Genomic DNA, 17,821 nt, shown 5'->3' on the forward strand with positions numbered 1-17,821 from the left:
AATTTTTTTTCTTTCAGATCTTTCATGCTTTGAAATAACAGCTACGTTAGAAAAGCAGGTGTGACATATTCATGGAGCTGACTTTAAGGTTTCCTTTGTTGACTGAAACCGATCCTGATAAACCAGTCCTCATCAGCTTCACGTTGTAAAGCTGAAACACAAGTACCAACACTGGGAGAAAGAAAGTAAGTGGTATTTGAAAGCGTTCTGAAAAATTGAGACAGGAGGTCATAAGTACCAGGAAAAATGTGATTATTTAAGAGTGCTCATGCGGTCTATTTGCTAATACAGGTTTGTTCTCTGGGAGCAACTGAGAGCAAACGAGAGTAAAAACCACATAAATCAGGAGAACATCCTTTCAGTAGAGCCCGTGAGTGCATAATCCAGAGCTCAGCTGGTCTCTTGTTGCATTGAAGCGAGAGCACCCTCAACCCTACTCTGCCTCCTGCCTGCTCAGCCAGGGCACTGGGTCACTGTTTGGGAGGGAGCCTGCTCAGTGCAGGGAGCGGCCTCTCACCTACCCATGATCGGTGCCAGCTGCCTTGGCCGCAGTCAGCAGGTCAGTCAACCTTTCACCGCTGGGCTCTTACTCTCCTCCTGTCGTGGTTTAACCCCAGCCGGCAACCCAGCACCACGCAGCCACTTGCTCACTCCCCATCACCCAGAGGGATGGGGAGGAGAATCAGAAAGGAATGTAAAACTCAAGGGTGGAGATAAGAACAATTTAATAGGTAAAGCAAAAGCTGTGCACGCAAGCAAAGCAAAGCAAGGAATTCATTCACCGCCTCCCATGGGCAGGCAGGTGCTCGGCCATCCCCCAGGAGAGTAGGGCTCCGTCACCCCTAACCGTTACTCGGGAAGACAAACACCATAATGCCAAATGTCCCCCCCTTCCTCCTCCTTCCCCCAGTTTATATACTCAGCATGACCTCATATCGTATGAAATATCGCTTTGGCTAGTTTGGGTCACCTGTCCTGGCTGTGTCCCCTCCCAATTTTCCATGTCCCTCCAGCTCTCTTGCTGGCAGGGCCCAGGAGACCAAAAAGTCCTTGACTTAGTATAATCACCCAGCAACAACTAAAAACACCAGTGTGCTATCAACACCGTTCTTACACCAAGTCCAAAACACAACACTGCACCAGCTACTAAGAAGAAAATAAACTCTATCCCAGCTGACACCAGGACACCTCCCTGGGACCCACTTTCTCCTGTGACAGTTCGGGCAGTATTCGGCTGTGTTGCACCTTCCACGGCCCCCTGGCTAGCGGTAGGAAATAGACATGGCTCCAGACAGCGATGCCGGGCACCACAAACCCTGGCTACCCACTGGACTGGCCTTCAGATGCCCCTCTTGTATTCTGCCTTCTTCCTTGCCCTGCGGATGAGCTGAGAAAACCATGTGAGCAACAGCAGCTAGGAGCCTCCACCTCCTCCTCAAAAAGCATACCCATTACTGAAACCACAGCAAACACAAGATAATTTGGTCTTGCGAATTCCTTGGTATTCAGCATCCTGGTTCAGTGTCAAGTTGGCCAAAGAGTCAATGGCGTGAAGCCTGACCAGCACAGCAGCTGCCTGGGAGGCCCAGGGTCTGGTATTCCTGCCAGTGTACCCCCAAGAACCTTACGTAAAAATGGAAGCTGCATCCACACTGTGACCGCCACTCACTTCTGGCACCCTACTCACACCTCCTCTAACCTGTGGGCCAAGCGCTTCTCCAGAAAGCAGAAAATTTGGATCCAGTTCAAAGACGAAGGATTGAGCCTTGTGCCTCTCCCTGGACAAGCGAATGCTCTGGCTTGTAGGACGTCCAGCAGGTCTGGAGATGGAGCAGGGAAAATGGGACTCTGCCAGACCAATCCCCAAGTCCTAACAGCAGCAAGTGCTTGTCTAGAATAAAACACACGGATAAGCATACACACAGACCTACGCAAAGTTAGCAGAAGTCTAGACTTACCTAGAATCAGACCATAATCTTCAAGTACAAGTCAAAAAATTTGGCCGAAAAGTACAGCCTGGTGCCCACATTTCCCAGAGGATTTATCATTACAGATGGAATTTATCAGCTCCAGTTGTTGGTTCCCCTTGCAGCCAAGGGAAAGGGATTAACAGGATAGATCCATTTTCAGCAAGTATCTCTGCCTCCCTAGTCTAGCCAGAGAGACCAGGGTTTAGAGCCCCAACTCTCAGCCTGCCACAGCCAGGGAAACTAACGGCTCAAGGACCCGATTCTGAAGGACCAACAACTGCTGTGGAGGTTTCTCACTTATTTTTTCCAGCCATGATCCCTACCCTACCTGCCCAGCTCTAACGCTGAGCTCTGTAGCTGTGGTCCAACACGCCTTCTTCCAGCCCTTGCAAATCTGTCCCCAGTTCACGTGCTTTCCATACAGGGGAAGGCGGCGTGCAATGGGGCAGAGCAGAGCATATGGCACAGGAGCTGCTCCCCACCAGCTCCTGGTGAGGATGTTTTCAGTGCCTGCAGGGATCACCTTTGTGCAGGGCAGCTTACCCTGCTGGGAGAGCTGCCCTGCGCTGAGCACGTGGCTGGCACGCTGTGCAGTCCCACTGCAGTTCACAGCACTCCGCACGCCTGCAGACAAGCCATTAATCTTCCTCACCACCTCGGAATACTCTTAATCGGCAGAGCCCAAGGAAGCTATGTGACCCACCATTGCTTAACAGCGCTGCATCTCATCACAGGGTTAAAAAGAAAGCAGTAATTAAAGCAGCCAGTGCCTTTGGCCCACTCTTAAACAAAACCTTGACCTATGCTGATGTTTGAAAATTATAGATTTAATTTCCACATGTGGCTTCATGCCTTGGCAGCAGCCACGCCACAAAGAGAGGCTGCTCCAGGTTTTAGCCAGGCTAGGAAAACCATAATAAGCATTGGAAAGTTCACAAAAATGTTTAATTTGTTATTAAATTGCTGATTCCATTTTATGAAGCACTTTTCCAAACCTTTGCAGAATGAGGATCAGGCAGAATGAAGCGGTTATTGGAAAAAGGCTTTTGGCTCCTGCTGTGGACAAGCAGTTGCAAGCTGATGGCTTGCAAGCCCCTTCCAACCAGAGGAATAACCGGTAGCATCAGCTCACGGAGGAGCAGACAGGCCCAGAGTGCAGGAATGCTAGAGGTACCACGGCCTTTCCCAAAACCAACTTGGATTTGAGCAACCATAGCCCTAGCCAGATAAAAAAATGCCAGCCACATACCAGACAAAGGAGGGCACAGGGTGATCTAATTGAAGGGCAGAAGTGAGGGGAAACAGTGCCTACAGGTTTTTTTGCCTTTTCTTACACCCATTGTTATCAAACCAGGTTCTACCTTGCAATGCATTTGCCCCTTTTTATTTTGTTTATATAAAGGGAGACCAAAAAAAACTTAAGATAAAATTTGAGCCTTCCTGAATTCATGCAAGTATGCGCTAGGAGGCTCTGGGAGTGGACAGCTGCATTTGGTTTCATTGATTTGAATTCACCTTTATAAAATAGAAAGGTGCCTGTGCTCTTGCCTAAGGTTGGCAACACGTCCAAACAATAACTGTCCCAAAGCAGTGTCGAATAGCCTTTGGTGACCTTTAGAAGTGAGCCTTTCAGAGCATGCCCCTGGGGGAGGGAGGGCGAATGCAGCAAACAGATGGGGCACTACAGCGCTCCAAAGGTTTCAGCTTGTGCCAGGGACTGAGGTCGGTGGCCGCAAAGGTGCCATTTGTTTCGGGTGTAACCCATGGCCTCCCCAGTGATGCTGGCAGTGGCAGGAATGGCTGCACGGAGCGTGCCAAAGCCACCGGGTAATGCATCTTTATGCACATCCCCCTCAGCTCTCAGGCTGTGAGAGCATCTTCAAGAGATGATCTTAACTGCCCCCTTACTTCATGACAACACTCCCCTCTGCCTGTGTTTTTACTAAAGATCTCAGATTATTAAAAAAAAAAAAAAAAGCGATGATCCCTCTTCCCTATACCTAAGTGTTTCAGATTGATCAGAAAAAGCGTTTGGAAGAGAAGTCCAAAACTCAATACTTGAATAACATGACAGGATGCTCCAAATTCACCTTGTGTTTGTTCAGTACACGATGTGTCTCTAACGACTGGGAGGTCAGCCTCAAAAAACCTGCTGAAATGCTGGTCAAGTGACCAGACACATCCAGATGTCAGTCCTACCAGTTCAAACACCAGGGCCTACATTCAGAAACAAAAGAAGAGAATTGCAGTGCTCCAGCTACCAGGACCAAGTGTTTAGCATCAGCTTCGATGGAAATAATGGGGGGGGGGGGAATCCACAGTTCTTAAACTCCAGAAACATGAGATTTGCACGTCTAATCCACAGACCTACGAGCTTAAAAGTTGCACCTCTGCTCACTTCCCTGGGGAATCACAATTAAGCTGAATTATCACGCTTTTGCTATTTCAGCTCCTACGGCTTCATACTCACAAGTATCTCCTCCAGCACGTGTCTCCTCTTGCCCATTTTCTGTTACATGAAATTGCTGTCCTGGCTGGGATGAGTCACTGCCCAGCAGTTCACTTCAAGGCATGCACCAGGAATGGTTTTCCCTCCCATTTTCCTGTGGACTTTACTAATCAGTTCCTTCCCTCTTCTGAACAAAAATAAAAACAAAACAACCAAAAAACCCCACCCCACTACTATAAAAGTTTTGGAAGCCACACCAGAAGCTTTGAAGATCCAAGAGACAGAAGATGATACTTCCTCCCTCCCTTCGACATTTGCAGCATAAGCCTCCACCTCTTTCTGAGCCCGTACACACACGGACTCTGCCCACTACATGCTCTGAGGTGGCATTTCAAATTACACAAGCTTAAGGTTAAATGCACAACCAAATGCATAACCACAGAAATGTGAGCATTTTGCAAGGCAGCCGAGGCATTAGCAAGCAGTCCTTCACACCCTAGCCACAGGCCTCCAACACTTCCAGCCCTACGTGCCTCGGCCAGGCAGCGCTGATATTCCCAACACAATTCCCCCACACCTGCTCTGATGAGTTTCATCTTCATTTGAGATCCTGGTGTCCACACTCCTTTCCTCCCGACCCATTTCCCAAGCCCTCCCCGAGGAAGGTGGCTCAGCACGGGCAGATGAACACACTCATCCACCTGCTACTTCAAAAGGAGCTGGAGGAGGAGCCCATGCTGCTCCCACTGGGTCTGCTACCCAGGCTGAATCCATGGGGAGCAGCTAGCCAGTGTTAGCATGCCGATGCTCAGTGCTTCATAACATAACCCAGCTTACGCAGCCAGATCTGACAGGTCATTTCACAGTGTCCGACTTGCGAGAAGCACTTCCCACCAGAGACAAGACAAAGGTCACAAGAGGCAACTCAATATTGCAGTATCTCAACAGGGACACCTCACGGCAATGGCACAGGGCTCAACCCAGAGGGCCTACAAACGGGATGTCGGGAAGGTACCAGGCAGTGTGAGAGCCACTGCCCGGGCTATCTCTCCAGCGAGTACAGGAGGCCATAAAGGGCATCGTGCCTCTGGACAGTCCCCACGGATACCATCTTATGGACAGACATGTGCCCCATCCACTGCCCTCCCAGTCTCCATCCAGGATAGAGGCTTTATAATGCCTCTATGGAAAGCTGTTGTGGATTCACCACAGACACATGCCAGCTGGAAGTTACAGCAGTTCTGCTACTGCTGGTTACCTAATGCCATGAGAGCAGAGAAACATCTCTTGGTAGCAAGCCCCTTAGATCAGTCAAGACACTCGGCGATGTACCCCTTGCACTCTTTACTTCTCCTCTTTCCTTTGTTTATAAAGACTCTGAAACTGCCCGCACCAGCTACCAGACCAGCAGCTGTGATGCGGGGAATGGACAGTTCGAATGGAGGTAAAAGACACCCATAGTCAGAACTGAGCCTGACTTCCATTTCCTTACCAGAATCTGGTTTATCTGCTAAATTTGGCACAGCATTTGCAACAGCAAGAGGCAGGAAGAAACTGTGATGCCTGGACACAAGAAGCTGTACCTGCACATTCACCAGAATCAGCTCTTTTGTTTGTGAACAAGTAGAGAGGGCTTACACTGACGCAGACGACTGCACAACTGCAAGGAACTCCCAACAGCCACTTCTGGGACAGGGCCATAGTTTGTCAGCACAAGCAAGTTTGTATTAAACCCTTCTACATCAGTCCCATGAATCCAGAACACATCAAAACCTCTGCAATCCCAGCTGAAAGACATGCGCTTCATTCCCCTGGCATACAGACAAAAAGCAGAAGAACTGACAAATAACACAAATGTAAAGACGTGCAGTTGCATGGGAACATGGCAGAGGAAGAGAAGCGAGCCACCTACACGGTCACGGCACAGGTCCTGGGAGGGCTCCTGCTGGTGAGGATACAGCAGCTCCTGATAAAAATCCCTCTCTGGTCAAGTTACACAGCAAGGAAATGCAACGCCTGGGGAAGGTGGGCACCCAGGTACTGCCTCCTTACATCACCGGGACCGCATCCAGCCCGGTTGTGGAACTTGTATGAGCTTAGCAATAGGTTCAGATGTCACCTCTGGCCAAATTCAGGCCAACAGAGAAGCCGCCTTCTCCACACTCCTATTTCTCCATCCGCCTCCTCTTGTTGCAGGTGAGTACCCGTGCTCGCTCACAGGTCTGCTCCTGCTGCGTCTCTCCTGAAGTGAGCTGTGCACCACCACGGGACAGCGAGGTGGTCCCTCTACAGAACAGACCAAGCCAGCCCAAGGAAGGGGAGGTGCCCCTGGGGGACGCAATGCAGCACCAAACTGCCTTCAGCCAGGACGCCTTTTTGGAAAGCTCCCCCAGGCACTCAGGATACCAACAGTATTGTGCTTGGAGCTTTGTGGGCACATACCTGGAGCTGGGGAGGCAGCTCTGATCCTGCAGGATGGCGTGGACAAAGCAGGGTCAGAGTGGTGGTGGCATCGATCTGGGGTAGCAGCTTTGGGGAGTCTTTAAAGCTTGTTAACCTTAAAGGTGCCGGGCTGACCAAAAGCTCGGCCAATGCTCTAGCAATGTCCTTGGGAAAGGCAGCCCTCAACAGCTCCCACCCTCCTCTTTGTTCTGAAAACAGGTCAAAGTCAGCACCATAGCTGTAGAGTGCTCCCTTAGCATGCTAGCCCTATATTTTTACAGCAGTAATTCTGGTTTGGATCTCGAAACGGTTTGTGTTGAAGCAGACTGGAAAGCAGTGGTTTGTACCCTCTCTATTATTTGCAGTGGACACAAGCAAAATTGTAGCCAGCTGCTCCCACAGCAAACCCTGCCGCTCGTGCCCTGCTGCAGGACGTGGCCAGGGGAACGCAGCGCTGGCAGCGGGGCTGGGCTTGGACTGGCCAGGGGCTCCAGAGAAAGGCCCCATGTCCACACCCCCAGCCTCAAGGCGTTTCCTAAGTGTGAGCTGGGACCCAGACATTCAAAAACACACTCCTAGACGGCGATCTCTTTATTGCCCTTCTAGCACGGGCCCTTTGAGCGCTCCCATGGCCAATTTTTCCCTTCAGCCAGGTATGCTAGGAAGGGCTACTTGTTTTTCTTATTACGAGCTGCAAGCCTTATTCAAAAGTGGGACCCAGGGTGCTGGGGCTTTAAAAGGAGAGCCCAGAGCACTGCAACACCTGCAAGAAATGCAGTCAAAGCTAGCAATACTTTCTCCCTGCCCCCAGATGCCTCACTTGCTTTAATGCACTCCTGGCGTGTCCTTCTTGACCATTTCAAGAACAGGAGTTCCCAAAAATGCATCTTGTAACCCATTAGCACTTTAACAGAGGGATTATGGGAGCCCTCTGTTCATGTCTGACTAAAAGACCATAGGCAGAAAAGTTTGCATTAGCCACAGAACCATGGTATCGGCAGAAAACGCTCCCAGATCCCAGCAGTAGCTATGTGTGCTAGAGGAGAGGAGGGGGGCATCGCTGGTGTCACTGGTCAAATGCAGAGAACTCAGGATCCACTGGTCAAACGCAGAGAGCTCAGGATCCACTTCAGGGGAGACTGTAGACAAATGCCAGGCTGGCTTCCCATGCTTCCTTCATACACACAGCGAGCCATTTAGCCCTAAATATAGAAGCGCAGCCCACAAGCCAGACAAGAAAGATTTCAATGCTGCCGCCAGGAACAACAATAAACTGCACCACAGACCTTATTTCCAGCGGTGGGTAAGCACGGATGCCTCAAAAGAGGGCAAAAAGCTTCCTCACTCTCAGACCCTGAAATTATGCATTGAGGAGATAAAAGTACCTGGCTTCCTATAGCGTGCATTTTTGCTCAGGAATCTCCATCCCAATAGCCACAGATCTCTTGAACACACCTAGGTCTGAGACGGTGCGGAGGGAAAGGCGACCCCGAAGGCAGCAGCCAGCAGAAGAGCAGGGAGGGGCTGCCTTGCGCAGCCCTTCTAGTCCAAAACCCCTCGGTTAGAGAGCAAGCCACGTTCAAAGCTTCATTTTCTACAAGGGCGGGGAACGTGGCTGCGGGAATCGGTCACTGTTGCCACAATAGTCAAACAGCTCAGACTATTTGTCAGCTGGTTGCAGCAAGGAGGTCGAGTACTTTCTGTGGCTGATGCAAATTAATTTTTCCTACACCAAATGCTCAGCTGTCGCTAAAGTAGTCAGCGGTATTTTCCATGTGGTGGCTTGAGATTTAAGGCTTCTAGCACGTGCCATATCCAATTATCTCACTGCGTATTAAGAACAGCACTGATTGTAGAAAGAAAAATAAAGATTGGTCTAAATGTATCTACGAGATTTAAAGTAAAAACGTGAGGCTGATATTTGCAGGAATAAAAATAAAGCAGAATTGTAAAATACCACAGCTATGTTCTTCAATAGCCCATATTCAGCTGCCCCTGAGCTCTACCGTAAAGGAGATACGCAATTTTTGCTCATTACATCTCTGTGGTAGAACGACAGACTTCCAGCACAAGGGTTACTCTCTGGACCTTACTCTAATGACTACAGCCTCCTCCTTGCAGAGCCCAACTCAGGGTTCAGAAGCGCCCAGCCACAAGCGGGCTGCAGCCCACCACCAACGCCCGGCTGCCCGAGGGGTGTGGAGGTGGGGCCGGGCAGCGAGCAAGCGACGGGAACGGTGTACGGATGCCATTAGAAATTCAGTCCATTCGATTTCCTGGGGGGGGAATAGCATTTCCTAGGGGAAACACTGAGGGATGCTGCTGCGGTGCCTGCAGACGTTCTGCAGAAAGGATGCTCGCCCCGAGAGGAGCCAGCCCGGCAATGGAAGAGCCGCTGCTTCACCGAGCGGTGCCCCAGGCTCGCCCGCAGCCGGCCCGGCCCCAGCGGTGCCCCGTGCCCGGCGCTGAGGGGAGCTGCGGGCGCAGGGCGGGCACAGCCGCAGCTACCGCCGCTCACGCTTCCCATCCCGGGGTACGTCGCCTCGAACGGGCTCGTCTTCCATAAACCGGCTTGTCGGAGGGTTTTTTCGACCGACACCAACATTTTTCCCCCCAGAGCACCGAGCCCCCCCCGGAGGCTGAGCAGCAGCGGCTCTGTGCCCAGCGGGGCCGGGCGTACCCTCCGCGTCACGCCGCCCCGGGCCCGGCCGCCCCCGCCTCAGGCACCTTCTGCTGCGGGCTCAGCAGCGCCCGGCGTCCGCGGGCCCCGCTCCCGCAGCTGCGGCGGTCTGGCCCGCGCTGCCGGGCCCCCCCCGTTCCAGGCCGCATGCCCAGGCCCCGCGGCCGGCCCGAGCGGCCACCCCCGCCCCCGGGGACGCGCCCCCCACCGCGCCTCGGCGTGAGGCCGCTCGGCCCCGCCGGCACCCGCGGCAGGAGCGGGCAGCGCCCGGCCCCTCCGCCCGGAGCCCCGGCGCTCCTCGGGCGCCGCCCCGCGGCCCGGCCCGGCACTGCCGCCACACGGCCCGTTCCCCCCACCCGCTGCGGGGACGGGGCCGCGCAGCCCCAGTCTGGCCTACGGGGCCCCGTCGTGAATGTAGCGGAGGCGAGCGGCGCCTGCCGGGGGGCGGGCAGGCAGGCTCCCTCCGGCCGTGCCCAGCTCTGGCACCGTGCGGTGCCTCAGCTCAGCCCGCTGCCGCCGGGCACTCGGGAGCGGCCCCGAGGGGACGCGTTCGCTGCCCTCCTGCCGCCCCAGCGGGGGGGCGCAGGGGAGACACGCGGCAGAGGGCTGCTCGGGGGCTCCCGGGCCGGGCCGCGGCGCAGGCCACGGGTCGGGATGAGGAAGGTCCAAGACAAGCGTGGCCAGACCGACCCGGAGCCGGTGCCCAGCGGGGGAAGCTGCTGGCAGGCGAGGAGCTGCAGCCGCGAGCGCGCCCGCCGCCGTGGGACTCACCACCCGCTCCAGGCTCCCGAAACACAGCGGCCTCCAGCGCCTCCAGCCTGGCCGCCCAGAACGCCGGGGAGGAACTGCTCTCACTTCAGCACACGTACCGGGGGGCTGACCCCTCGGTTTAGCACGGCTCAGGCCTTACCCTGCCTCAGCGCAGGGCCAGTGCTGTGACATTTCCCCTGTCCCACGCCGCGCCACTCCACTGATCTGCTGGTACCATGAGAAGTCCCATCTTCAGAGACAGACTCATCCTATATATTCTGGTCAGCAGCAGTCCACCCTAGCAGGCAAGGAGGTGCTATTGCTTGACAAGCAGAGAAAGAGAAGCCTCAAAGGCCTTCCAGTATCCCCAAACCAAAGCTGGATGAGTCTCTGAAGTCCTTCAAAATATATATACTGGAAACACAGCAGCTGCTGGACAGAAAGATGAAGTACAAGAAGAGAAGTCATAAGAATAGGGGCAACACTATCAAAGTACACTAAAAAATTACTATTTTTTTTAATGCTAGCTTTAGTGGCCCATAACATATCCAGAGAAAAGAAACACACACCCAAACACTTACAAGGGAACCCACCGGCAAACTTCTTCAAGAAGAGATGTGCAGTTACACCATGGCACTCCTCCACACATCTGTGTCCCAAGAAAAGCAAAACTTTCCTTTATCCATGCCAGACCCCAGGCCAGCAGGCTAGGTGGCTTACGGCAGAACAATCGCCAGTGGCACTTTGCCTCACATGGGCTGGTGTGCCTGTCCTTGGATGCAGCCCCTGGGAGGATGCTGACAAGATCTCTCTACATCCTCAGAAGTTCACACGCTCAGTTTTCTTGACTGAACGCCATGAGCAGCTTAACTCATCTCTTCAGTTAGATTCAGCTCCCATTAGTGCTCCCACTGACTCTAACCTGAGCGACTGGGTCCTCGATACCTGACAGAGGCCCCTTTGGCATCGGGCTACTGAGAGCAGCCAGGAGGAAAAGAAGTTGTTCCAGTGACTACAGTGCCTCTGGGTCTGCCATCACAACCCAAGCTCACACGGATTACAGTCTGGCCGCAAATTCATTTCTACAGCCTACCTATCTCAAATGGAAGACGTCACTGACATGCACCTCTTGGAGGAAAAAAACCACAATTATAATGATACACTACTACCTTTTTCTATCCATACTTTATTGCAAGTGTACATATAATTATTTATATTTTATTTTAAACATGAAATTCCTTTCATGGAAAGGAGAAACTTTTACCATTAAAATAGTGATTATACCACGAGTATTTTACAAATATGTACAAATATTGGCAGCTAGTTTCTAACACCAACTGTTAAATGCTTACATAACCCTCTACCAAACTAATTAAACCCCAAAATAATAAGACCTTCTAAAGCCAAAGACAAACAAAAAAATAAGTCTATTGCTAGCAGGAACAGGCTTTTTTTCCCCCATATGAATACAAAAACTTGCATGATAGATATTCACAGTGCTTGTAAGATACTAGTTCATTCTTAGTCTATACACGAAAGTGTCCGGTCTCCCCTTCATATGCATATGTAACACAGTACTGGAGGGAGCTGCGCAGACCACTGAGAAAAGACAGTCAGACTTGAAGAGTTTGCCTTTTCCCTGCCAGCCATGAATATATACAAGAAACCCTCAAGTACATACAAGGCAGCCGATGCTCACACAAGAGCCAATTACAGTTTTCAGGCATTGGTGTATTTTGTAACCAGCAACAGGAAGATTACAGCATTTCACCAGGTCTATCGAATGTTCAGTAACTGCAAAAAGAAAACTCCAAACTGCTTGGTGTCAGTGTCAATAAATACTTCATCCAGTAAGGTGGATTAGGCCAAAGCAGGTACGAACGTGATTGTCTGAGATAAGTGCGCATAGATGTCAGCATTTGGTGCAAACATGTTTATGACACTTACTGCAGCAACTATACGCACTGAATTTTGAGGTTTTTTTCCCCCTACTAAAAACCATTGCCAGAACCACAAGTAACCGTACATCTGCATGGGTGGGAAAGCAACAGTTTAGCAGGGCTGTTGCTCCAGACCCCTCCCCTCCCCCCCTTTTCCATGGACAGACATACAGACATGCAATACAAGCCATCTCTCCAGCTCCGTGATGGCTGCAAGAACAAGGCTGCTCCCTGCAGCACAGCAACTGGTCCCCTGGATCCTGGCCATGCCTCTCTCCCACAGCTTACAGCCAAACGGGCCCCAGGTAACGGGGAGCAACCCGATAGTGGGATGCTTGACCGAACTGTTCACGAGCAGCCAGATGTCCTTTATTCATTTAGATCTATTTAGGAGAGTTTATTTTGGATGCAGTAAACATACCTCAAGGACTCTCTAAAGGCATTTGGGCTTTGCTTGGAAGACATGGAAAGAGGCTATGGTGAATACACAGCTCCTCATCTTTCATCACAAAAACAAAGAACAGCGTGATCGAAGAGGGCACAGTCAATTAAGCTGCGGCTGCAGTGAGCTTGTGCCCATTATTCATTCCTCAAACATCATAGCCAGGGTTTGGTGCTGGATTCATCTCAGAGGATGTACAGCTGCTGATGCTACTTCAGTAAATGCAGATGCACCTGCATGCTCTGCCTACACCACATTCACTTGCATAGAAATAACGAGATGACAGACTTCATAGATGTGCTATTTTAACAATTTACAGGAAGCCAATTTACCAGACAACTACTAAGCCCACAAAGCCCACCGTCAAAGCAGCAGCTCAAACCATTCTCATCGTGGCCTGGCTTGCTTCCTTTCCTGAACTCAGCTATCTTCAGCTTTTGAGTGATCAGCACTGCACAACACACACATCCTCAACCAGCAGAATAGCATCAACCTGCTTCTAGAGTTTTCCAAAAAGTTATTACTGTCCACCTGCAAGGTTGTCAAAAGCTGGGCGCAAGGTTACACATGCCTTTAAGTACAAGCTTCCCAAATGCTGGGAATTGACGAGGGGAGGAGGTAGTGGGGGAAGACAGGGAAGGAAATCAAACAAACATACGTTTATTTGCATGTAACAAGGTAGCAGGATGTTTTCCAAACCAAATGCTTGAATCAAACAGCATAGTTGTTATTATTTTCCTAGTGAGAGCCAGCACAGCAAGGTCCACCACTCAGAATCACCAAATGAGCGCGTACCCCTTGGCTCTAACCCTTGACACAAACATCCTACACTTCCACCGCTATGAGCCCTGCAGCACTACACACTCCCATTTGCATGACCTATCCATGACTAAGCAGGACACAGTCACTCTGTGTGTCCTTCCAGAGCAACTTTCTCCAGTCCATACTTGCACCCTAAGCAGAGGAAAAATTTCTAAGGAACACATATATTAAAAAAAAACCAACAACATAAAAGTACAATTCAGTAAAGGGTGATCATGCCTGGACAAATTCTCCAGTCACACTCCTGTCTTCAAGAGCCAGTCGATTTACACTCTCAACTTGTCTGTTGTACTCTCAGAGGCAGCTTACTAATTTGTTTTATCCCTTTCCCCATCTCCCCAAGGACATAAGCATTTATTTACCAATCTGCATCATGGCAGTAGTAGACAGCTGAGAGACAGTTCCATTTGTTGCATTAAAGGGGGAGAAAAAAAAATAATGCATATTGTATTTGACTAGATGCTTAAAACACAAATGACAAAAAAAAAAAAAGAGAAGTAAACTCCTGGCAGAGCAGGTCTTGCTCCCCATAAAGCAAATAGGCAACTTGTGTTCATTATAACAGGAACAGGCTAGACACTTCCACATACAGCCTTCCAAATGTGCTCAGAGTATATCCTGGCCTGACAGCTGTTGGCAGTGTCGCAGCAGCACAAATTCAGGACAACCAAGCTATCCGTACACTAGCATTAACAGAAAGGGACCACAAGAGAAAGGCAGAAAGATAACTGACACAGACTTTCAGTTTCTTTCTGATAAATCCATTTAGACACAGTGTTTGCTTTACTAGCTCAGCATCAGTTTTGGTCCACTGTTTTTGGTTTTTATGTCGGTTGTGTCACTGCTAATGGTGCAGGCCACTTCCATTTTCTGCTCAGACAGACGCTTCAAATGCCAATGTTAAGTGCTACACTCCACTTGATTTGCCCTGTAGTCAGGTCTGCAGAAGTGATGCCACTTACCGATTATGGAGCTGAATAACAAAGCTGCTCACAATCTCCTGCAAAACCAGAGTGACATCACATGTGTTAATGAGGTATATATTTCCATGATGAGCTCTTTCCTGGTATGGAAGAGCTCCAATCTCATTACACCACAAACTCCTCTGGGAGCTGGTCCTCTCCCAGAAGATCCAGGGAGAGGCAGTTCATGGATCGCTTCCCATAAAGGGCTGACTTGGTTTTGCAGTCTGCTGTGGAATAAACGCAGCCATAGATAGACAGCTTGTCCTCCAGGCTGCAGCCAAACGTGTAGCTGTGGGACGTGTCTGAAGACAATGTGGCACTTAGTGGCGGGTGCCGGTGCTTGTGAAGGCGGATGTCATCCAAACTCTGGCTGTGCTGGTCCGTGCAGCTCCTGCTTTTGGGTGATCTGACCTGACGGTTCAGTAAGACACACAGGAATAAAAACAATGAGCTCAGACACAGCCTAAGGATGCTGGCTATGCATGCTACAAGTTTTCCAAAATTGTTCTTCCACTCTTTCAAAACAGCCCCACCAGTCTTCTGTATCATATTGGCTTAATGAAGAAGCTGTGACTCATCAAGAAACTACAAGTGAACTGAACTGCCATGTTGAGCCAGATTCTAATCTGTATGCACTGTGTCCTCAGTGTCCAGTACAACGGACAAAACACTTGACAGGTATCGACACCTGAATGACCCTGACACTTCTTGGCAGATCCATGGAGTCATCCTCAAATGGACAAAGTGCACATAAAAAAAATACACCAACTGCTTCAACACAGTGAAAGAGTTCAAAAGAGAAGAAAAAAAGAAAGTCCTAAGGAGTGATCGAAGTCCTTGTTCAGCAAAGTTCAGGGAATGAAGGGAAAAACAATGAACAAGCTTTTAAAATTCTTTTAGCAGGTAAAATTAATTTGGATTCAGAGAGAGAAGAAATGGTGGAGGGCTGGTTTTTAGTTTTGTTTTTTTTAAAAAAAACAAACCACAGAACATTTCTACACCAGTGGGTACAGCTATACTTTGAGAAGTAGTATTGTTTGGCCTTAAAAAGACATCTTAACTTTTTCCATGAACAACTTAACACATGACATTTTACCATATATAGTTGCCTTTTCTCAGGGGTTTGATGAAAGGAAAACACTGACAACAAAGACCTCAGCACACACAGAGTATAATCACACAAATGATAGCAATTGGGGCTCGAACATCTGGTTTTGCTCTGATGTGAGCTCCTTCTGGCTCCATGAGTAGGAAGATGATCAAGTCTGCAACCCACATCGAAACTGCACGAATGGTCTTGGCTGTATATTGCACTGAAAATTTGGAAGTTATTTATTTTCCATTTCTAGTCTGGAAGCCCAAGACAGACAATAGCTGGCTTGCAAGATTTCCCTGCTGATCACTCTAAACCTCTCTATAATATTCTTGACCCAAACACTGCTCTCAGCCTATTCCTGATAGGACTCGCTGGGCAACAGCTGGTTTTGGTTACACCATTTAAAGAATCAGTCAAATCCAGACCAATGAAGTTCACCCGATTTACAGCTGTCTGCATTACGCTGGTTATCTGGTTTCAATGCCCACACAGAGGCCCTCCTGCCAAGCACTTACCTGGTGAAGGGATTCCACACTTTGGCCTCTCATCTTTATTAGTGTGACTTGCACCACAGACAGCGATTCCTGATTTATCGCTGCAAAGGAGAAGGAAGAAGTGAAAAACATAGCAGGTTTGAGGTTTTGTGGGCTGTGGAAAACACAAGTTGTTCTTGCAGGCCACATTCAAGCAGTGCTATCCTATAAATATAAATATACATCAGTACGCACCTTCAACACCCGGAGAGTTTTGCTCACAAGTACTCCTTCTTGCCCTTAAGGATCTATGTTTAAAAACTCTCAAAAAACCAGCTTCTCGCCTCCCTGTCCCACATTCACCTATCTTGCTTTGCTATAAAGGCCATCTGTCTTATGGCCAGGCAGCTCCCCCACGATCCCCATTGTCTAGCATTCCCTGTATTGCGAGCCACAAAACTTTACCTTTTCAATCCCTGCAACTAGCTCGTTACTCTGTGGTTGAACTGTTCAGCTGTTTTGTGGTATACAAGATTTTAAAGCAAATTCCTTCACCATAAGAAGGTTTACCTCAGTTATCTTTTTGTCATTAACTGATAATAAACTTGGCAAATTTGGAGAAGGGAGACCTTGAGGAGCACAGAGGAGAGCAGCACTGTACAATATAGGGTGCTGGCCTTCAACCTCTAGATGAGCTGACTTAAATCCTGTTGCAGCAGGGCAGTAAGTAGCACTGGCAGTAGACTGGAAGACGACAGAGCTTTCTTAGATCCCTCAGCTTATGCCTGTGGCTAGAGCCTAAAGAAAAGCACTGAGCAGTAGCAGAAAGCCATCTCACCTTGGCAGCTAGCAGCATCTAGAGGAAGAGATTCAATAGATTCTCCCACAGTGGCCTCCTCTAACTGGTCTCCCTCTAAAGGCTCATCTACAGGCACCTCCTCTGGCTCATCTACTGCCAGCTCAAGCTCTAGGAGGAAGAGAGTGGCAGGAGAAGGGTTAGTATTACACTTCTCCAAGCTGCTTCACATTCTCTTACTCCCCATTCTCCTGCAGGAGAAGACACGAGTGGTCTTAGAAGTTGCCCCACATCTCCAAATTCTTTACCATCATCCTGAGAGTCATCTTCAGCTCGCCCTTTGCTGCCACTGTCAATGCCAGAGCTACCGTAGCTGATGGTTGAGCTGCAGGATTTCTCTTTCCGATGCACCCGGTCAATGCTGAAGGGCTCATCCACGGACATTTCCACCGACACCCGGTGCCTGGAATCAGCCTCAATGCCCGACGTGTGAGAGCTGCCATGGCTCCCTGTGGACTGGCGTGAGAGGCGATTATCCCTCCGGCTGCCCCCACTGCTCCCGCTGCCACGCGAGTTCTTATCGCACGGGTCCAGGTCCATGTCCAGCGTATCACTGATATAGGACTCCCGGTAGCGCTTCTTCTCTGAGGAAGAAAGAAGAGAGAAACCAGTGAGAACTTTAACCCAGACCAAAGGAAGGGTAGCAAAAATAATCGGTAAGCTCTGGGACTGGCACAACCCATCAATTAAGAAACAGCTGCTGCAGCTACTAAAAAAAATACAGGGACAGTTTTATATTTTGTTTGCTCAACAGATACTGGGATGCTCCACTGGTTGTAAAAGAATTAGTCAGTCATACTTGCAGTAAACCCAGCATTCCTTGAATTAGAACAGGCAGGTAGAGGCAGTTATGATACAGAAAACAGTAGCTTCCAGAATGAAATGCCAAAAACCAAAAAGCAGGGGGGCAGGGGGGGTATTATTTAGCTAACCTAA

At 49.8% G+C, this 17,821-nt stretch overlaps 1 protein-coding gene across 2 annotated transcripts in view; it reads right to left on the bottom strand.

The window, feature by feature from the left end:
* Positions 1-11,457: 11,457 nt before the first annotated feature.
* Positions 11,458-17,821, bottom strand: part of FRMD1 (FERM domain containing 1) — a 43,041-nt gene continuing 36,677 nt past the window's right edge. Inside the window, exons 11-14 of one of the 2 annotated variants that reach the window (XM_055811168.1) lie at positions 17,134-17,469; positions 16,868-16,996; positions 16,072-16,151; positions 11,458-14,871 (exon numbers count right to left, since the gene is read on the bottom strand). In XM_055811168.1, coding sequence (XP_055667143.1) covers positions 14,584-14,871; positions 16,072-16,151; positions 16,868-16,996; positions 17,134-17,469 — 833 coding nt within the window. In that variant the 3' untranslated portion in view covers positions 11,458-14,583. The remainder of the gene's footprint in view (positions 14,872-16,071; positions 16,152-16,867; positions 16,997-17,133; positions 17,470-17,821) is intronic. The other variant, XM_055811169.1, reaches the window with a different exon arrangement.

Source organism: Falco peregrinus, chromosome 7 (genome assembly GCF_023634155.1).
Source record: "Falco peregrinus isolate bFalPer1 chromosome 7, bFalPer1.pri, whole genome shotgun sequence".
Classification (NCBI taxonomy): Eukaryota; Metazoa; Chordata; class Aves; order Falconiformes; family Falconidae; genus Falco; species Falco peregrinus.